Source organism: Monopterus albus, unplaced genomic scaffold (genome assembly GCF_001952655.1).
Source record: "Monopterus albus unplaced genomic scaffold, M_albus_1.0 scaffold45.1, whole genome shotgun sequence".
NCBI lineage: Eukaryota > Metazoa > Chordata > Actinopteri > Synbranchiformes > Synbranchidae > Monopterus > Monopterus albus.
Window position 1 is genome coordinate 1,251,002 of NW_018127925.1, and position 21,081 is coordinate 1,272,082.

At 41.9% G+C, this 21,081-nt stretch overlaps 2 protein-coding genes and 1 long non-coding RNA gene across 6 annotated transcripts in view; 2 read left to right on the plus strand and 1 right to left on the minus strand.

Annotated features, from left to right (window-relative positions):
- Positions 1–7,669, plus strand: part of mettl16 (methyltransferase 16, N6-methyladenosine) — a 26,194-nt gene extending 18,525 nt beyond the window's left edge. For both annotated transcript variants that reach the window (XM_020600091.1, XM_020600090.1), the window contains exons 9-10: positions 4,659–4,832; positions 6,749–7,669. In XM_020600091.1, coding sequence (XP_020455747.1) covers positions 4,659–4,832; positions 6,749–7,378 — 804 coding nt within the window. In that variant the 3' untranslated portion in view covers positions 7,379–7,669. The remainder of the gene's footprint in view (positions 1–4,658; positions 4,833–6,748) is intronic.
- The window catches only part of LOC109960184 (uncharacterized), a 23,929-nt gene continuing 5,132 nt past the window's right edge, over positions 2,285–21,081 (minus strand). The window contains exons 2-3 of one of the 2 annotated variants that reach the window (XR_002274958.1): positions 4,019–4,103; positions 2,285–2,705 (exon numbers count right to left, since the gene is read on the minus strand). This is a non-coding gene — a long non-coding RNA (uncharacterized LOC109960184). The remainder of the gene's footprint in view (positions 2,706–4,018; positions 4,104–21,081) is intronic. The other variant, XR_002274959.1, reaches the window with a different exon arrangement.
- The window catches only part of mnta (MAX network transcriptional repressor a), a 14,819-nt gene continuing 3,779 nt past the window's right edge, over positions 10,042–21,081 (plus strand). The window contains exons 1-4 of one of the 2 annotated variants that reach the window (XM_020600088.1): positions 10,042–10,306; positions 12,489–13,098; positions 13,867–13,908; positions 15,168–15,279. In XM_020600088.1, coding sequence (XP_020455744.1) covers positions 10,234–10,306; positions 12,489–13,098; positions 13,867–13,908; positions 15,168–15,279 — 837 coding nt within the window. In that variant the 5' untranslated portion in view covers positions 10,042–10,233. The remainder of the gene's footprint in view (positions 10,307–12,488; positions 13,099–13,866; positions 13,909–15,167; positions 15,280–21,081) is intronic. The other variant, XM_020600089.1, reaches the window with a different exon arrangement.

The following is a 21,081-nucleotide window of genomic DNA, read 5'->3' on the forward strand; positions in this document are numbered from 1 at the left end:
GGCAGAGCCATCGTGTCTGTGTCTGTGTGTGTGTGTGTGTGTGTGTGTGTGTGGCCTGGTATTGCTCACGTTGTATGGATGTAAATCTGTTTACACAGTCACCGTGTGTGGGCTCAATGTCCTTAAGGGGACAAAAAGCAAGTCCCAAAAATGGAAATCATTACTTATTAGAGTGATGGTGTGATTTAAAGTTAGGGTGAGGCAAGTAGTGGTTATGGTTAAGGTGAGGGTCAGTCTCCAGGGAATGAATGCAATCAATATAATGTCTTCTTGAAGTGGTAGAAAGACGTGTGTGTGGGGTGGGGGTTTGGGTTAAATGCATGTGCAATTCCCCTGCTAACCCTGGTTGCATGCATGCTCCTCTGGATGTAGGGGGCTCATTAATGTTACATGTGAGATGTGGTCAACTGTGCCTTTCCTAACTCCCTTATTACCAAGTCAGCCTGCAAACTATTAATTCCACTGGTACTCTCCTCTTTTTTTTCTCCTGCTCTGGTTTGTGTAAACATATATATTTAAGCCAACAGGCAAAGAATTGCCCTCTACTGGGACTCCTGAAAACAAACTGATATGTAACCAATCTAAATATCTGGATTCACAAGGTTGACCTGACTTACCTGGGATTTACATCTTAATAACATTTCTGATTTTCGTAATCCCTGGTAGAAACGGATTTAAGCTGATTTAAAATGTTTTGGTTTTCAGATCTCGAAACAACAAGCGCATCGTGACATAAGCATAAATATAATGGTCCAAAACCAACATTTCAACATTCACACCCATCTTCATGTTGTGACTGGCCAGGAGTGTTGAGGTGACAGTAAGCCGGGCTTGTATTGTCTCATACAGGAGGAAGCTGCAGGTTCAGTCCAGAGTATAGAAGTCCATACAGCGAGTTGGGGAAAAAAGGAAATGGGGGCTGGATGGAGAGGGGTGACTTGAGTATGATTTGCAGGGTCTGCCTGGAGGTGGAACTGGCAGCATTTGTTTCTACATCATGTGTGCGTGCACTCAGGATGTCGAGATGGATAATTGAATGGCATTATATCCGGAGGAGAGAATGCACTTTGGGCTTGTGCGCTTTTACCATCCCTACTTTTCAAAATCTGGCTGGGCTTTCATTGTGAGTTTGTCATCTACCTGTATGGTGTGTGTGTGTGTGTGTGTGTGTGTGAGGGAGCAGTGAGGTGAGAGTGGGTAAGTGGGATTAATAATGGAGTGAAAGAGCAGGGAGTCAGAAGAGGATGGGATTCACTAGAGAGGTGTTTATATGAAACTGTACATGTGCATTTCAGGCTCTTTGTGAATCTGTGTATGCTGTTTATACCATTGTGTTAGTGTCAAGGATGCTTGGTACAGACTTCCCTTGATGGATTTTATTGATTTAGTTTCTTTGTACAATGAGCTTCAAGGCTTGCAGAGCATGGAAAACAAGGGGCAGAGACATCCGTATCCATTGTCAGCCCATTAATGAAATATGTCCATGTCCCCTAAACACGCACCTACAAAGAACAGCTTACGTAGATGATCGACCCTTTTACTGGGAGTGAAATTGTTTATTTTTTATTATTTAAAATTAGGCAGATGCAGGGAAGATTTGCGTTTATTCATTATACATAATTTCAGATTCCTCTCCATTGTCATTAGACAGCGAAGTCTAATGCGTGGGAAATCAAAACGTGACTCCAGATCAGTGCAGTGGTGTGAAGGTCATAGTCTGCTCCTTCCCTCGGCTGTTTGTAGGTTAGTTGGCCATGCTGTCTGCTCTGTCACAGTACAGTGCTGTTGCTGCAGCCCCCCCATCTCCCCACTCCTGCTTAGCCTGCAGTGACTTGCAGAGTGCAGCTTTGAAATATTGGCTGCGGTGGACATGTAGCAGAAGATTGCAGCAGAGCATCTGTCGTATTCAGAAACGGGCGGGTAATGACCTCCAACCTCATTACAGTGTGACATTAAGAACACTGCAGGTTCAGGTGACGTTCGTGTGGTTTGAGCGCCCTCTTGTGGTGCTTGATGGGCACCCATCTTGTGTTTATTTGTCCTTGTGATAAGCCACATTGATGCACCTGTTTGACTGCACAGCTTTAGGAATCAGCTCATAAGCAGTAAAGATCTCTTGCTAAGGAACAGCCAGGTTCACCATTCATTGCATGTTGAGAATTTAGTTGAAAAGAGCTGAAAAAGATGACGCTTCTTTTTGGGATGATAGGAAGGTGAATGTATAGTCAGGAAACAAGTGTTTTTGACAGTGACTACACCCACAAAAGTGCAGTACTGTTCAAAAAAGACACTAAAAATGTATATGCTTTCAAAGTAATGACGAATAGGTTTTATTTGTGAGTCAACTACATCCAAAGTTAGTAAACTGAAACAGCCCTAAATCAAGTCAGTGTTTGGTTTGACCACAAGGTCACAATATGCTGATGTGCAGTTTTTTAGGGCTCTTGTCAGGAAGGTGGCTCCAGCATCATAGAGAACTTGTCACAGTTCCCCTGTGGAATTAGGCATCGCAGTGTCCTCTGTCTCTCCATGTAATCCCAGACTGACTCCATGATGTTGAGATCACAGCTCTGTGGGGGCCGTGCCATCTGCTGCACGTGTCCTTGTTCTTCTTCTTCTCTCCGGCGGTAGTTCTTTGTGACTGCAGCTCGATGTTTGGGCTCATTGTCAGCCTCCAGAAAGAATTTGGGATGTCAGACGTCTCCCTGATGGTGTGATGGATATCTAATGTCACGTTTATGTTGTATTGTTTAAACCATAATTACAAGCAGCTGAGAAAACATCCAACCGCAAATGAAAATAAAATACAGTATTAACACTAACATAATCCATTCAGCTGGTTTTATAGGAGCAATACAATATTTTATATCGTTTCAGATTCTAACACACCAATAAAAATATATAAAACAGCTAAATGAGCTAATGTAGGTTATTTATCTACAATGTTAGCACTTGGGCTATGACTCCCAGTCTGCTGACATTGTGTAAATGTAGCATGAGCATCTAAAGCATTTAAAACGTATGCACAATGCTGTATATAATCCACTATCACTGATTTCATAATGAAGGCAGTTCTGTGTACACGGAACTGATTTATGGCCATATCCCTGTACAAGTGCGAACAGACCACGCTGCTGTAAATGAGTCAATATTCTAGCTGTAACAAAAGATAGTTACATTTTTAAAATGCTGCATATCACTGGCAAATTTATGCAGCTTTGCCTCAAATATTTTTTATCTCCTAAGATAAGACTATAGATTTTAGCTACTGTGAATGTGAAAATAGAGATCAAATATAAAAAGCTCTAAGTTAATAAGCTTCGGAGAATTTGAACACAGACTAATCAGACTATGTACAGCCTTCTTTTGTTAGCGAGATTATTGATAGTAGTAGATGCTTAAAGAAAAAGATCTTGATTTTGAACAAATAACATATGACTTTCTTGTGTTAACATTAAAAAAGTTTAATTGTATCTGCTGCTTGATAACAAAATGACTTTTTGCCTAAAGCAGTGTTATTTTGCCTGTGTGTGTGCTCTGGTTCTGTAGACTCAACTCTTTATTAACTGTGGTAACTTAGTTGTTACTGTGCTCTGGTTCTATAGACTCAACTCTTTATTAACTGTGGTAGAAATAAAAGATATAGCTGACAAAGAGCTGTGTTGAGGTGAAAATCCATGGGTACAAACAAAGGATATGAGACTGACAGCTTTGTTTTCAGAAGAGGAGACAAAACCCAGATCAATGCCACACGTTTTGAGAGCTCTCAGGTTTCCTGTGGTCCACAGCACTGGTGTGAAATCAAAGCTAAATGTGGTTATCCAAGGTGATGTTTGAGTTTTAAACTGTTCCATAACACACGACTGTCATGCGCCATTTTAAGTTGCAGAGAGGAGTCATTTTCATTCATGTGTCTTCTTACAAGCCATGTTAGTTATAAGAAAGTGTTTGGTCTCGTGACACACTTAACAAATCTGACAAAATACAGTTTGTGTGTGTGTGTGTGAGTGAGAACTACCTTCCAGTGCCCTCTGTTGACAGCCTTGGTCCAGACACTGGTTTTGGACCAGCTCCAAATAATTTCCAGCCTCTGATGTAGATGCCTGAAAACAGAAACCATAACAAAACACCGACTGTCTCTGAGTTTCTCAACCTGTCCCCAACAAGTGACCATGTCCCAGTATGTGACACCAGCATGGCATCAGTGCACAGACCAGCCCAGTTAACGAACAGTGAGCACAACAATGTGCAGCCAAAATATGTTAAGTATGAGAAGAATGCTGTGGGAGCACTAAACAAAATAAACACACAGTTGGTAAGAACAGTGCAATCAGAAAATATTCCCTTTCATATCTAATCTGGAGAATGTAAAACTGCATTTACATGGTCAGGGTTGTAAATTCCTGACTGTTGTTTGTAAAGTTTTGCACTTTATCAGAATGTTTCAGGATTTATCCAGAGCTTATTTTAAAATGACCTTACTGACATTGATACCACAGGTATCAACTGTACCAACGACCTGCCCCTTTGGTCAGTGTGACCTTCTGCCACTCTACTAAAATGACCTTTCACAAAAGATTTTGTTCTTTGTTTTTTTGCTTACATCCACAGTACGGGTTGTCGTTTAATTGTCTGCGGTTCTCCCTCTTTGTTCCCAGTCTCCCCCAACTAAGAAGCGTAAGCTGGAAAAGATGAGGAAACCCCTTTCGTTCACACTTGCAGAGGCGGGACTGAGCGAGCTCCAGGCCAAGGCCTCGGCTATGGGCTGTACGTCCCACAGCGCTGTGGACAGCGTCGCTGCTTTGCTGGAGAAGACACTCACTGACCTGAGGGTAAGCTTTCCAGAGCTGTCAGTTCTCATTCAGAGGGTTAGAGATTAACTGTGACCGGGCCATACACGTCATCATTTGAAGGTCACAGCCATATGGCCTTTGTTTTCATACTCTGTGGGAGGGCACTAAGGCCCGTTGATAAAAATGATGTTGTAGGCGATGTATGTATACAGCCTGAGCAGTAATGTTAGAACTAATGGTTTGGTGGATATGTTCACAGCATAAATACAAACACCCAGGTTTAAATGAAAGTGCAGATACTTGTAAACTGTTTATGTGAAATATGCAGAGATTTCACTGTGTGCTAAAATAGCACACAGATGTGGGGAACACAAGATGTTGATGTTATCATGTAGTATTAAAGAGTGAAAGTGAATAATTCTACAGCATATTCTGCCAGTTTACATGGATGTACAGTATATGGACTGCTCTACAGTCGGCTAAAGTTAATGCTAGTTCAATAAACTCTGACGCTGAATGTCTGCGCTCTCAGTCCAGGGGAATATTAAAAGACACATGGGAAAGCTGACCAGTCCAACCAGTGTGATTAGTGATCCAGTTGATTCGTTGGATTCTTAGAGCCTTCAGTTTAACAATGTGTTTGTCAAACTGGACTTGTTGAATTGCATTTCATTGTCTCACCAGTACCTGAAGCAACTCGCCCCAATAAACGCAATAGAGCAGGTTTGATATGAATTGAGTTTACTGGTACGTACTGACACCAGGAAACAGCTGTGTGTTGCGTGCAAAAGTTTGATACTGACAAAGGCGTTCTCCTGTCTGCTCGCCTTTTATGTGATGCCAACCTAACTACCGGCTAAATCAATTAAAGCATTTAAACCACAAATAGAGAAACACTTGAGTACTGTGTGACAACGTTTAGCTTCAAGCAGTGCAGCAGGAGACAGGTTTTACCCTCGGGGCTTGCCGTAGCTGTACGTGCTGCTGCTGCTGCTGCTGGCACAGTTCAGTACCTCAGTATCAATACAACTCGTTCAAAGTCATTCAGACTCACTCTGCTGATGATGGTCTCACAACTCATACAGATTCACTCTCCCTCAACACTTCCCACATGTGGTGATAGACACACACAAAACAACAATATCAGATAAACAATGATACTGTAAAGGATCAGCTGCCAATGGGAGGATTAAACAATGTTTGACTTTCAAGTGATACCAGTCAGACAGCACACAGCTTGTCTGGCCTGTAGTGGCCATATAGACACATGTATTGGATACTCAAAAAAGTGAAAGTTTTGTGTCATGTTGTCTAGTAACCAGCACATACACCAGGTAATCATAACACCTCCTTTCCACCGTCTGCAACCCGGTTCTGATCTGTCCTCTGTATGGCTTCGTCTCCCACTGGGTGCGTCCGAGGAGCAGCTCGTTGTGGTGCTGATTTTATGTGTAGGCTATATTTCCTGGTTTTTGAGCTTCTACAGTATAAGCAGGCTTCATAATGGTTTCTTTTTTGTCTGTTTTAATTATGTTTACTGTTCATATTTCCTACAGTTAAAGACTACAGTTAAGTTAAATTTAACAATTACAAGTTAAGTTGCTATTTAACACGAATCAAAGATTGGTGGCTGTGGCTAATTAGTTCATAGCCTGTGTTTCACATAGATATCTTTAGGGGAAAGCACTGTTTGATTGGTGGGCCGAACTTTGTCAGATGCGTCCTAGATGCAGCATTCATCAAAAATACAGCCTCAAAGATTATTGTAGAGATAAGTAAGCGCCCTCACATCAGCTTCAGGGTCACAAAGGTAGTGTTAATGTGCAGTCCTGTTGAATTACTTTGGCAGCCGTTAATTTTACTGTTGTTCACATGTAGCTGACTCACATTAGATGAATTCAGTTTGACACACACACACTCCCTTCAGTATATCACTCTGTCTTCCTACATGGCAGGTGCTGCACAAACGCGTTCCTTGCAGAGAGCAGGAGCAGAGTCTCTTTCTGACAGCTGTGGAGAACACATGGATTCACGGACGACAAAAACGCCGTGAACAGAAACGTCAGTTGCGAGAGCTTCCTAGAGCACCTCCCTGTACTGGAACCTGCTCTCAAAACACTGTGGCCTCAACTGCTCCACCTACAACCCCAGCATCCACAAAAAACCGCAGCACCCCAGACGACAGTGCTGAAAACAAAGCTACATTTGCACAGGAACCTGCAGCACAGACTGGCAACAGCGCCTCCACAAATGAGACAAGTAAACACGAGATAGGTGGAGAACAAAAAGAGGCCTTAGAAAACGTAACGGATAAAGATGTCGACATGGAGTCTCCCTGCACAGAAGCAGGACAGGAAATGGAGCCAAAGGAAACACTTGCTGCATCAGGTGAGCCGCCCTGTAAGCGACCCCTGAGCCCGGGGGCAGTCAAACACTTCCTCTTTAAGTGTCTGCTAAATGTGATGCTGGAGAAGGGCGATGTCTTGATTGAGATGCACTGGGTTGAGGGTCACAACAAAGACCCGATGAACCAACTGTGTACTTACCTTAGGAATACACTTTTAAAGTCTGCTGCAAAGTCCTAAATGACAAGAAAGTCATGAGCTTTTCTTTTCAAAACAGTATGATCAGCAAGTACAATTCAACAGATGTGATTTTAGAGATTAGTATTGAGTGCCTGTGTGCTGGAAAGAGTCTTCTGTGTGTGACTGTGTACAGCTTTTGAAAAATGTTGTCCACTGTGACTTCCTGAGGTTTTTCCACTAGAGAATCACAGTTGTAACTAGACCGTAATTAATTGATCTTTTGAGGAAGTGCATACTGTACACCAGTATTTTGTTCTTAAAACATTTGGAATAAAATACATTTTAATAACATTTTTGCTACTCCATCATGTTATTGTGGGCTGCCATGCTTTTTGATGTTGTGGTGCTTCTAAATAGCCACAAGAGGACAGTGTATGTTTCTTCTTTAAAGGAACATTTCTATCATGATAAGCTGTACTAAGATTAAATCCTTTATTTGCTTCTTAAACAGAGTGTTTTGATGATGGCTTGTGTAATTCAGGATGTTCCTGGAGCCACTCAGCCTTTCCTGTGCCTGAACTACCATTTATATTATTAGAATTATTATTCTGTTGTATACTTCCTGCCTAGAGCCGAGTGAATAACAGGAAAAAAGACACCTAAAATATCCAGGGCCATGTGTGTGCGGGTGCACATTCATTGTTGAAGTTTCACAAGCAAAAACACAGTTCCTGCTCATGCTGCATGTTTCTCGATTACGCTAGGACTTTGTGTTTGTCTTGAGTTGTGAGAGGGAACATCAATGTTAAAACAGGCGTTTAGTGTCCTTTTGTTAGATCAGGATACTGATAGTGATATACACCTTCAATGCCATTTATTAAAAACAAGGTATGATGCTTCGAAGCTGTTTTATAATTATGTCTTCACAAGAGGAAATTTCATTCATAGGTGACTCTTATCCCTTATAAATCAGACTGGCTATTTCTTAGCCATTGCTGGAATTTTGACCTGAAAATGGACATGGAAAAGTTGACTTGATGAGTCAGAATGGCAAGAATTTTGATAATGGGTTTATCTTTTGTTGTTATACAAGAATGCCTAAGATTTGCTGGCTCCAGCCCCCAAATAATAATGTCACCTTGGACTCTGGAAATTCCCTGTGCATTTGTCACAGGTTTTTGTTTTATATAGTGTAAATGATTAATTTATTAAGTGAAACAATGTGAATATTATCAACCTCGCAAGTGATGTATTCCAACAGTATGCTACTTACATACTGTAACATAATCTATTTGTATTCCACCTTAAATCTGTGTGGTGTGAAATATATTTCATAACAGAAGATTAAGTTGCAGTAGTGGCCTAAATTTGGCCTCAAAAATAAAAATTCTCAGATCTTTTTGTTAAGTAAAAGTTATAATGCTAGTGGAGAAAACAAAAGAATGTTCCATCAAAAACACATCCTAATTTCAACGTTTCACTTAATTAAAAGTGAAAAAGTATTACCATAAAAAGTAACCATGCTGAATGGTCTGTTTTACAGGCTACCTCACTTTTTTTTTTTTACTGCATCTGGAAAATGCGGAGCTAATTTTAATTACTGCTGGTTTTAATAACTTTGTATATTGCTCTGTATCTTGCATATTTGCCCCATTTTAGCTTAACCTATGATAAAATAAATACTTTATTTAGTTACTGATTACATCTGGTATTAATCCAAATCTGCAAAGTAACTGAACGTTTAGTAAAATAGGTGTGTGTGTAGAAGTGAATCATTTACTGCTTGCAAATCAATGATGGTAAGATGATGTCATGGGGTAGGACTGGATAAGTCTGACTTCTTCCTGCTCCATTCAAGCATGTACTAGGTATAAGCAAACTGATATTGGATTGTGTGTAAAAATGTGTGTTGTTATATCAACTGTTTTATATGCTTGAAAGAATATATCAAAATTAAAATAAAATAAAATCAAACTTTCCTTACAGTAGTGGAGTAAATGTTTCCTATTATAGAGTACAGTAGTAGAACACAGAAACAATAACACAGCAGCCTATAGTACAGGTAGGTCTGCCTCCAAACGACTTCTGTGCAGCACATGAGTAATATACTGTACTTAGTTACTTTGCATCACTAACTGCTGTTCCACTTGCATGTGTTTTGGTCGCTGGATGAGTACTAGTCAAGTGATTAAAAAGGAATGCAAACCGTGTTTCGTTCCCAATAACTCGCTTATTTCATTTAGTTTCATTATAAGCCTTGCTGGCAGGCTATCACTGTCAGCTACTAACTAATTTCAGGGTGAAATTTCACGAACAAGACCGAGTATACATTAGATAGCAGGACTTCAGCATAAATATATTTGACACAAACGGAGCGTCAGTTTTAGTTATTCAAAAAGTCCACTAATAATTAGATTCTAAATGTTCCTGTTTCCTAAGATGTCCCCTTAAACTCGTTGCTAGGCAACAGATGACCGAGTTGGCGATTAGCTAATGTGAGAAACAGCTACAACTTTGTCACATTTTTCACACAAACACATCTGCGAGGCGAGTGTCACACCCCGTTTACAACCGTGACTCGCCCCGCAGCTCATGAGTGGAGCGCATAACACCGCTGACGCCCTCCAAATCTATTTCCGTGTTTTGCCATTTTCTCTGTATTGTGCCTTGGAGGGAGTCAATGTGTGGGCGGATACAAAGCGTGCGTGATTTACAAACCTTACTTGTTCCTACTACTTTGAGCGCCATCTTGTTTGTAATTCTTCTACGTAAGTGGCAGAGTTCCTACTGAGGGGGTATCCAATTACCCTTTTTCCAGACTGGGAACCTCTCCCTGCAGTAAACAGGCGCCTGTCGTACTTGCTTTATCGCCGCTCTCTTACAATTTAAGGCATACTATTTCTAAGTGGACAGAAATGAGCATCGAAACCCTTCTGGAAGCAGCTAAGTTTCTGGAATTGCAAGCCCAGCAACAACAGAAAGCACGTGGTAAGTTTTTTCTTTAATACTGAAAAGGCAGTTTTATGACACTGGCAACTAGGAAATATTAATTGTATCATAATCAACATTTCAGTGAAATGTCTCTGAAAGGTTTTTTGGAGTTAAAACCCAAAGGTTTATCAGCGCCATCCATGAACTAATGACATTTTTCTGCTTTAAAATATAACTGAGAGAAATGTTGTAGTAAGTCGGTGACATTTTGGTTTTGCTTTCATAATCGTCTTGGTGTGCAGACGCATTGCAGAATTTTGTTAGCTCTTGGTGTGGTTCACGTAACCGTTGGCTTGAGCCGAAGACAAGCCGTGGCTGTCCAAAATAGCTATTAAACATACATGGGCTGCTGCAGTACCAGAGTGACTGCACTGAAACCTGCTGCACAGACGGGACTGTTGATGTGCAAACAGCAGTATCTCTGTTAAAGTTCTCAAATCTTCTCTCTTTGCGCTTTCACTCGCCAGTATATTTATGAATGATGGCACGCTCTGCTACGAAACATTTAAAGCAAAAACTGGGGGGGAAAAAACCTAAACATTGGTCGGGGGGAGGGGGCAGAGAAAGGGCGGTGGCGCGCAGGGGACTGCCATGCTCCTTTTAAATGATGTCCTGACGTCGTCCTAGGCAACTGGCCTTCCCCTGGTACACGTGTTTCATTCCCACAGCTGAACATTTATCGCTGTTGTAGTGCCGTGGTACTGTGCACCTCTGGGTTTCACTTCGCTGCTCTAGCTCTTATGGGTTAAAAAACAAAACCCTTCTGGCCTTTGATACTCGTGGAGAGCTTTGACTGTCTGTCGATGACGTGGACATTTGGCCGCGCCTCCACATGTTACCAGTGGAGCGGACCCGCCCCATTCACCACGTGCGCGCAGGGCAACCCCTTCCAAAAGATTGTTTATGAAGAAGATGAGTCACTACATTCATGTAGTCTGGAGGCAACCTGCTCACCTCCCGCTCTACACAGAACAGAATTTGCAGTGTTTCTGATTCTGATTCTGATTCTAACCTGATGCTGGAGCCACTAGCCAAAACATATACAGGCAGTCGGTCCCAATGTCTTCGTGCTGTCTTAATAAGAAGGACAGAAGTGTACATCACGAGAATGCTCAAAAAATTCTTAGTGCCAATGCAGACTTAGGACTCCTTCCTAAAACGAGTAGTAATATAGAATTGAGAATAGAGCTATAGCTGCTACTAAAGTAATCTGTAAATGTCCTATGAATTTTAGTTGTAGTTACATTGACCGTAAAAGCAAACAGTATTACAGGACTCATTCTGATTTTGATTCTCATGTGAAACTATTTTAAGGAAGTGAAGGTGTAAACACTGCACCAAACTGAGTTGCATAGTAGCCGCAAGTTTGAGTCAGTTCAAGTCACATGGGCTAAACTACTTTTATAAAATGGTCTGAAATCAGCACAACACAAACTCTAATGATCTCCTTCCAGCTAAATATAAGTATTATGGCGCTATTACTTGTGTTGTGAACAGGCTCGGAGTGAGAGCTCCTGCTGTGTTCCTCTCCCAGCTCCCCCCTGCATGGTGCACTGGGAGAGCAGAGTACTCCGACCCCCCCACCCCTGCTACCGTAGCGCGGGTCACTTGTTTGCAGGAAAGTAGGGCAGCGTTTGTCTATGTACTGCTGCAGTTATATAATGTCTATAGAAAACCATCTTTTTATCTGCATTTCGTAGGTTTTTTTTCTCACGAAAGACACCCCAGTGTGTCAGCACCATGGCGCAAAATGTTAACATGCAACATCTTAATACACTTGGCTAGCACAGTTATCAGAACATGTTTTGATGTTTGTTTTTTTTATTTGAAGAAAAAATTCAGTATAAAACTGAAAAAGTGTCCAGTTTGACTAGTAAAATGTTCTCAAACAGTATTTAGACTTGGAAATTTCTCATTCCTTCACCTAAATTTTACAGTGGCAAATATGTGATGACACAGTCCATGCAAATAACAGGAATTAACTATTTCCTGGATTTACTTTTTATATGCTCTCCTGAATATCTCAGGCAAGGTCACAGTATAATTACTGTTGTCTATCATGCAGTAAATATAAGGGCATTTATATTTTGTGGTGGGGTACTATGACTTATAGTATGTGAAGTGTGTATGAGAGGAAATGTGGTATTTGTTATGTTAACTTGTATTGTTTCTTCCACAGAGGATGAATTTAAGGAGAAGCTGACAGAGCAGAGGCACTCGGATGTGAACTCTAACTCAATCCACATCAACCATGTTTCTAAAGCAGAGGAGCTCCGCACCGAGTGTCGCCCAGCCCCCATACCGCCCTCTCTGCCTCTGCCCTCCATACCCATTACTGTTATCCCCATCCCTGTGGTCACTTCCAACCCTACAGGCTCAGGCACTCTACCTGTCACCACGCTCTCCCCTCCAGCTGCTCTTCCGGTGGCCTCCCCAAGGATAGACCCTCACTCCCCCCAGGAGCAAAGTGCTGCAACTGTGCCGTGCTCTCCACATCTCAAACCTGACCACTTGACCTCTGTCTTGGCTGCCAACCACAGGCAACCGATACAGAACCACCATCACCCACAGCTCATCGTACAAACTAGCACCACTGAACTGCAGCAGCAGACACACCAACAGCTGGTCCAGTGCTATGCTGGTTCCATCGTCTCACCCGTGCAGCAACATGCCTTACTCTCACAGTCGGGTCCTGTGCTGCAGCAGGCTCCTCTGCAAAATGGCCCCATCAGCCGGGGCAGCCCTTCTGACGACAACAACCAGCTAGACAACAAGAAGAGGCCTGGAGCGTATGTCCAAACTGATGAACTTTCTTATTATAGCAGAATAGGGCTGCAGCTGAGTGTTGTTTTTAATGGATCTGTTATTTTTGTCAGTATTAAATGACACACCAACATAAAGTGTTTCAGTAAGGGTTTGGGCCATCATGTGCCAGCTTCAGTGCTCCTTTGCATTGATTCTCCACTTCTTTGAACTCCACTGGAGGGATGAACACTATTCTTCCAAAACATTTGGTGTTTTGATGATGGTAGTGGAGACGCTGTCTAACATGCTGCTCCAGAATCTCCCACATTTTCAACTGGGTTGAGACCTGGTGACTGTGAAGGCCACAGCATATACTTCATCATTTTCATACTTATCAAACCATTCAGTGACCCCTTATGTCCTATGGATGAGGGCACTGTCATCCTGGAAGAGACCACTCATTTATTCTGGTTCTTCCTTTAGCCACCCGTCAGTAACAGCCTTTAAAATGTCAAAAAGAATGACTAGAAATCTAGAAGACATGTAGCCCCACAAGCAAAACTTGATCATTTGTGCAGCTGTTACATTTTTGGTATTTCAGCACTAAAATGATTATCCAGTCAATTTTTAAGCACTAAACTAAGAACATCTTATTGAGGTTTGGTTGTTCAGCAGACGTGATAAAATCTACTTTGAACCAGACATCAGTGCCAGACAACATCACAAAGCTGTCTGCATTCTTCTTTGGTTGATTTATCATGCCAGCCTTTTGAACGCAACTTCTTACTGTGCTCTCATCTGTGCTTTTACAGAGTGGGCACAAGAGAAGTGCATAACAAGCTTGAGAAAAACAGGTGGGTGTGAAAGTGAGATCTGAGGTTATTGCTGCTGCACTTATTTTCCCCCTAAAACCTTCTATTCTATAGATTAGAACTGAATGATGCCTTTTGTTAATATGTATCACTTTAAAGTTTCACTCTAGAGACATTTTAATATTTTTATCTGCGTATAAAAATACTATGCTACAAACAATATATAGTCTAACACATTTGTTCCTCAAGAAAAGTTCAGTCACTCTCTGAAATAGGCCTTGACATTGTGCATTCCAGGATCTATGAATATTCATACATGTGGATGTGCTCACAGCACCTCACCGCCACTTCCCCCACATAGACTGGTGAACTTGCTGTGTCAGGATGAGATGCAGGAGTAAAAACTGAAGAGATGTAGATAAAGATCTCTTTATTTTTTCTTGAGGCCAAGTTAACCAGTAGCACGAGGTTAACTGTTAGCTTTCACAGTGAGCCAAATTTAGCTTAAGATAATGCTAGTGGTTAAACCCGGGCAACTAATTTCAAATCTTGTACCAGCTCATAACATTTAATAGCATGTTAATAGCTCTTCATTGTTTAAGTTGATCCAAAAGTGAATCCAGTAACGTTAACGTTATGTTAACAGAAGACTGGGAGCTTGAGTTATTAGCACCTGGCTAACCACAGCACTCTGGCTGCTACCAGAAGCCAAAACCATAGCTAACCAGAACGTGTCTCACACCATGTCAGTGTTAGCTAAATAGTAATTATATAAATAGTGTAAAGAAGCTCCAGGGTCCGAAAGCTGCACACTCTGGCATATTTATCTCAACATTCACTTTAGCAAACACACACCTATCACTCAAAAGTTAGCTCTGGATAATCCCAGGTCAGAGATATCGGGTTTCAGCAAGAAACGTCAAACTCTAAATTTGCCTAGTGAGCTGTGATTGGCTTTCAGATTTGTGTCGGCACAAATTTGGTTTGCCTTCAAACGTTTGAAATCTTTCTAGGCAGTGGACTGAGACTACCCCCTTCAGCAGAATAATGTGAAAGCACCCTGTTAGTGACAAACTGCACATATACCAGTCAGTACAGTAGAAGTCTGACATTTTTGGGCATAAAAACATGTTCTTTTATGTTTATGAGTTTAGGGGGTCTTTATTTTAATGCTAAGCTTTAACTTGTATTGTCACCAACACCAGCTGAACATTTTGTTGTGTACTTTTGTTAGTAAAATAAAGCCACTGGCTGTACTGTTTCTGCTGTCTCAAGTTCTCTCTGCTGTCTCTGTTTGTCAGACGAGCGCACCTGAAGGAGTGTTTTGAAACCCTGAAAAAGAACATCCCCAACATTGATGAGAAGAAGACTTCCAATTTGAGCGTGCTAAGAAGTGCGCTGAGATACATTCAGGTAAGCTTGCGGCGGCATCTGTTTAATAAATGTGTAAACTTAGTGAGTGATTAAAAGGTAGCTGGGTGTCTGGTAGAGCAGGCTATTGTAAGGTCATACAGTATTTTACCAAAAAGATGCATCAGGACTTTTCATCATAATTTGAAAGGTTCAGGGTTTTTCCCCCCCCCCACTTTGGACAAGAGGTGAGACAGTGCTTACACCGTTCGACTCGCGTTTTTATTGTCATCTAGAGTGTGGTACAAGTTCTTGGTGCTAATCAACATAACTGTACCAGACATTAAACCTGTTTCAGTGATCTATTGTATGCATGTGTAAACAAATAATTCTGATTGGCTTAGCAGGTTTTCAGTCTGTGTGTTGCATCATTCAGAATGTATTCTGCAAAGATTTACTTGTTTGTATTGTTTATTGCCACAACTACTGCTGAGCAGTGGTTCCTCCATTATTCAGAAGCCACAGTGCGATATGAGCTGGAGTGTTAGCAAAAGGAGGAGGGACATTCATTTATTTATTGTAGTATAAGCATTACTAAAATTGCCAGTTCTAAATCTGAAGCAGTATGGGTGTTTGTTTTTGATTAATTGATTATCGGCGCAGTCTGTCAGACCATTAAATGTTTAAGCGGCTAATAGTTGCAGCTCTAGTTATTTAGACAATTTCGCTGAATGTCCCTGAGTGTTGACAATTTCTGGCACCACTGCTGATTTGAAAGACCAGGTAGAAGATGAGTAGACACTGGATTAATTCCCAAACTGTGTAGCTCCTGTCTGCCCCTAATAAGCATTTACTACCAGTAGTCGGGTCACAGAGAGGCTGAGAGCTGAATTCAATTGTTTTATAAGATGTTTCTAGATGGTTCTTTTGATTTTAGTCCAGTTCTGCTTTTTCTACCATTTCCTCTCATTTGTATGTCTGTATTTAGATCCTTTAGTGAAGGATCTCTGATGTTTCCTCATTTGTAAGATTTGGTTATGAGAATGTCTTTAATGTTGGGGAAGGTGTGCCATTTTCCACAAATGACACTGTGTCTGAGTCAGGCACTGTGACAGTATCGTGGTCATAAACAGCTGATGCAAAGGTGCCGCACTGGCCTAGTTAACTCTTTCATACTGGGGCTGTGCTGCTGAATGTGCCAGTGTTTATCTTGGCTCATTTATATTCTTCTATTGATTGATAGATCCTATAGGGTGACAGATTTACATCTGAGATGCACAAATTCATCCAAAGGCTTAGGTTGGCATTGGGTGTTGCAGTTTAGCAATGCCTTTTATATTTTTGTCTGCATTTGTGCTGTAATTATTATAATTACAGGATCCAAGTACACACTACTTTTTATGCCTCTGTGCCGGCGATAGTCGCAGTGGAGGCATTATGTTTTAGGTTGTCTGTCTGTACATCCATTCAATTCATGTGAATGCTATATCTCAGGAAAGCCTTGGGTAAATTTGGCACGAGTGTCCACTTGAACTCAAGGATGCTTATTTTATTGTATTTGTATTTTTGTAGTTATACCTGTGGTTTGGCTTACTAATAAGGTACTTGCATGGTTAATTTGTGCGGTTGTTCTAAGTGCTCACTCATAGCTCTGCTAATGAGCTTTTATATCCTCAGTGAGAAGACTCAGCCCTGCAGTTGTTCATATCCCTTATTATATAACTGTGGTGCAGATTTAAGTGTGTAAATTTTGCAGAGGACACTGCTGCTGATTTGATGCTCTAAGTAGCAGCAGTCCTGGTTATTCCTCTCTGTGCATGGATACTGAGGGGAAACTAGGACAGCGTGGGTGCAGAGCTCGTCACCCAATCTTCCTTCCTCTGCTCCCCGCCCCCTCTGTGTGATTAAGCAACATGGTGTGCAGTGTATTGTGTTTGAATGGCAGACTGACCTGCCTCTTTTCCTCATATGAACAGCTGAACTGGACAGTCGGTATATTTAAAGCAAATGCATTGAGGGGAAAAAATGTAGAGCTCATACATTTTTCTGCAGAAATGTCCAAAAAGATAGCTTTCCAACAAATGTAAATTCTAAGCAGTGAGAGTGTTTAGTTTCCTGTACGTACTGTAGATAACCTGCAACAGTTTATTGTAGATGGGAACAATTTAGGTGCTTGTACATGACAAGGTGCCAGGCAGTTTTGTTTTGCAGAGGTGGAGTAAAACGTGGGAACTTCAGGTGATGGGAAGGAAAAAAAAAAACATATACACCGATATCTCAACATGGGTGGAACAGCTGCATGCATGTCCTGCCTGCTTATACCTCCCTCCCTGAATGCTTCCTCCTTCCTCCCTCTGGGCTGGCAGCAAAGAAGCAGCCTGCACACTAAAACCCCGGGCTTGTCAGAGGGTTAAATAAGCGGTTTTACGCTCATCATCACATATCCATGCATTTATCTTGCCTGTTATCTCTAGTGGTAATTTGGAAATGAGTACAGGTGTAGTAGTGGCCGGTGTGGCTTGTTTTATCAGTTTTCCACAGAAGGTCACTGCATTGGCTAACAGGCAACGTAGTTCAACTTCTTCAGTTCACTTCAAGCGTAAATTACCCGGCATCTATGACCAGAAACCTTGCATGCATGCATATACTTTGGCTTTGATTGTGTGTGTGTGTGTGTTCGTGTTAACTGAGCTATACACCGCCTTGGGTTTTTCCCATCTTGTTCCTAAATGATTTCCCCTGAGCCTGTAATGGTGCTGCGAAAGCCGAGGCTGTAAAATAAGCCCAGATGCGTTAAAGCCCATCCTCTTTACTCCCCCTCCCTGTGTTCTGCCTCTCTGAGCTTTTAAGGCCACATGAGTAGCAAGCACATGGCTAGCCTGAGATGTGTGACGTCACCCCCACCCCCCAGTGTTTGGCCCCTGCCCAGCAGTGCAACAGGCAGGACTTGCTGTATCACCAGGCTTAGCTGCCAGCAGCAGGGAGGGAATATGGAGCGGTAAACACGAGGCTCAGTTTACTCCACTTGCACTTCATTTCCCCAAATCCCAGTTTGAAATGTTTGTGTATTTTAAGCACTGTCACTTAATGACATTTCACTGGAATTTTTCCTTTGAGACATTGCCTTGAAACATAGCTACACTCATTGCTTTGCCATTTTCATATTTATTCAGCTTTGAACATTAAATATAATCAACCTTCCTTGGCAGTCAGTCACTGTCTCTTAAAATTTCATCATTTTTGAAGGTTTCATCTTAGTCTTTGTGAAAGTGTCAGTGATATTTGTTCTCTTCTTTTATGATTTTCAGTTTCAACTATATTCGAACGAAACAGCTGGTAAATTTGTTGTGGCACATTTCTGGAGGAAAATGATTTTCAGAGGAAAGACGAATCATCAACTGGATTATGTCTTGCTTAGCTGTTTTTTGCAGTATGAACACACAGTACCACAATACAGCTTGATTAAGTATAGCGAGATCTGTTGTCTGTCACAGTTCTCAGAGCAGCTTAACAGTATTCTTTGACTGTACTGTAGCATGGTCAGTTAGTTCTTAGCCAAGATGAAGTAATTAGGCCAGTTATGACTAGCACAAGGTTGAACAGAAGGAACGACGTGCAAAAATAGGCTTGTTACCCCATAGACAAGCCTTTTATTGTTGAAGCTTGGCACCACATCAAGTTCTGTTCCAGCCTGAAAGCACAGTCAGACGAGGGTTTACGGCTGCTACACTGTCACAAGACCAATGTGCAGGAGCCTGATCAGTTAGTCAGCCAGACAAAGCAGCATGTCTGCAACGTGGCCGTCTGAGCTTCTGGTCCTTTAAGAAAACCCAGCCTTGTACAGTCTATCCTGGCTGCTGCAGAAGTGAGTCAGTGAGTACAGCTCGCATTGCTCTTCTCTGCCACCCTCCCTCTCCTGTTCTCTGTGGGGCCATGTGCTCAGCCCTCGCATTGCTTGCAACAGAGCTTGAGCAGTGTTTACTTTATAGACACGCACACAGGCTCAATGCAGCACATCCCTGTACTGATCTAGAGTTTCACTCACAAACAAGGCTGAGGTAGGGCCTTGTCTCTATGGAGGAGGAGGGAAGAGGCTCAGGGGGTGTGACCATGTGCAAAGAAACAAAGGTGCTTGGCACCCTGTGTCCTACCAAACTGGTCATGTGATTAACGGGGAGTCATGTGGGGTCAATCTGCTACAGACTTGGTTATCAGGTTTACATGACTAATCTTCGACTAGCTGTTTCTAAGCTTGGTGTTGGCTCTGACCAGCACTGTAGTAGGGACAGTTCAGTGGGTCTCAGTGTTTGTTGAGCACTTCTCCCTTCTCTCAATCTCTCTCTCTGAGTCATAGCTTGTGGTATGTACAGTTGTGGCACCACTTACATATGACTGCCTGCTAACACATGAGGGTAAAAGGGAGGCAGCCAGCCCATTTTTGTTCTGTGTCACACATTGTGTACACTCTTCATACCATTTCATTCTGCCCTGTTGACAATCCGTTTGAGATAGGGTAATAGGTGCTTCGTGTGTGTCAGAAACTCTCCATGCATGCAAATGATTAAACTAAGTCACTTTTGGCTTTTCCCAGTTAGGGGTCGCCACAGCGAATCGTCACACTGACGACTCGCATGTTGACATTTGGCATGTGTTTTATGCCAGATGCCCTTCCTGACGCAACCCTGATTTGAACCCGGGCCGCAGCGGCGAGAGCACTGCTCCTTAACCACTAGCCTACCAGGGATGGCTAGGGTTTTTCATAATTATGCACAGATGAGGTTTTAAAATAAGCTTTTATGATGAAACACCGGCAGGGGAAACTAAATGACACCGTTAGCGCATGAAGGTGTTTTAGGGTACTAAGGAAACATTGAGGTTTTCATCTGTTTCAGTGACAACCAGAGATGGGGAGGCAGGTCAGTACATCATACATTGAGACCAAGGAGGATGGCTATCCCCAGCACTTGTGTTTGACATATAGCTGTCAGCTGGTCACCAGTTACACTGTTAATGATAACATGTTATTCACTGATCAGTGGAGTATATGATTTGTCCTGTTCATTAAGCTATAAAGTTATAATATTAGCTTTCCATGTTTCATAAGACAGTTAGTGTTGAGGATGCTTCACTGCAGGGTATTAATATGAAGCAGGCAGCAGTGTTGGTCTGTATTTGGAAATAGGCACAAGAGCTTAACTAATCAATCTGTTGGGCTGATACTAGCTTGTATCTATGTATTGAGGTTTATCCACTACATCACCAAGTCACGTGAAAGTATATCTGTATGTATTTTCTGTGGCATATGAGTTTTTGCTCAAAAGACTGAGTGGTGACTTTTCTGACAATCGTGGCAGTTTATCACAGCAGCAATCCATATGCGTCTGCTCTCTTAGCAGGGAAGAGATGGAATGATAACACTATCCTTGGTTGTGCTTGACTGCTGTGACGGCCAACAGCTACACAGTATCTACCTTTTTTTTTTTTTTTTTTTTGTAGATTGTGAGGAAGAGGTCACGTTAAGGCACTTGATCAGCCACAAGCAGCGAGCGAGCACTCAAACTCGTCTATGTTCACATTTATATAACACACCAAAGCCTTGTCTAGCTAAGCTAAGGTTAGCCCTAAACAATACATTCATGCTAAATATCCATCTTTATGGTACGACATGATGGTTGGTGTATGATTGCCATGTGATTATACTCACTGTAAACTTTGTACTACTACCTAAGCACGCATAGCTACTAATTCTCACATCAATATTACGACTGACGAATGTAAAGTTAATCGGTGTTAGTGCTAGTCAACTAGCTTGATCTGTTATTAATGCAGTATTGATGTGACATTAGTAGAAAAATCAGTTCTTTT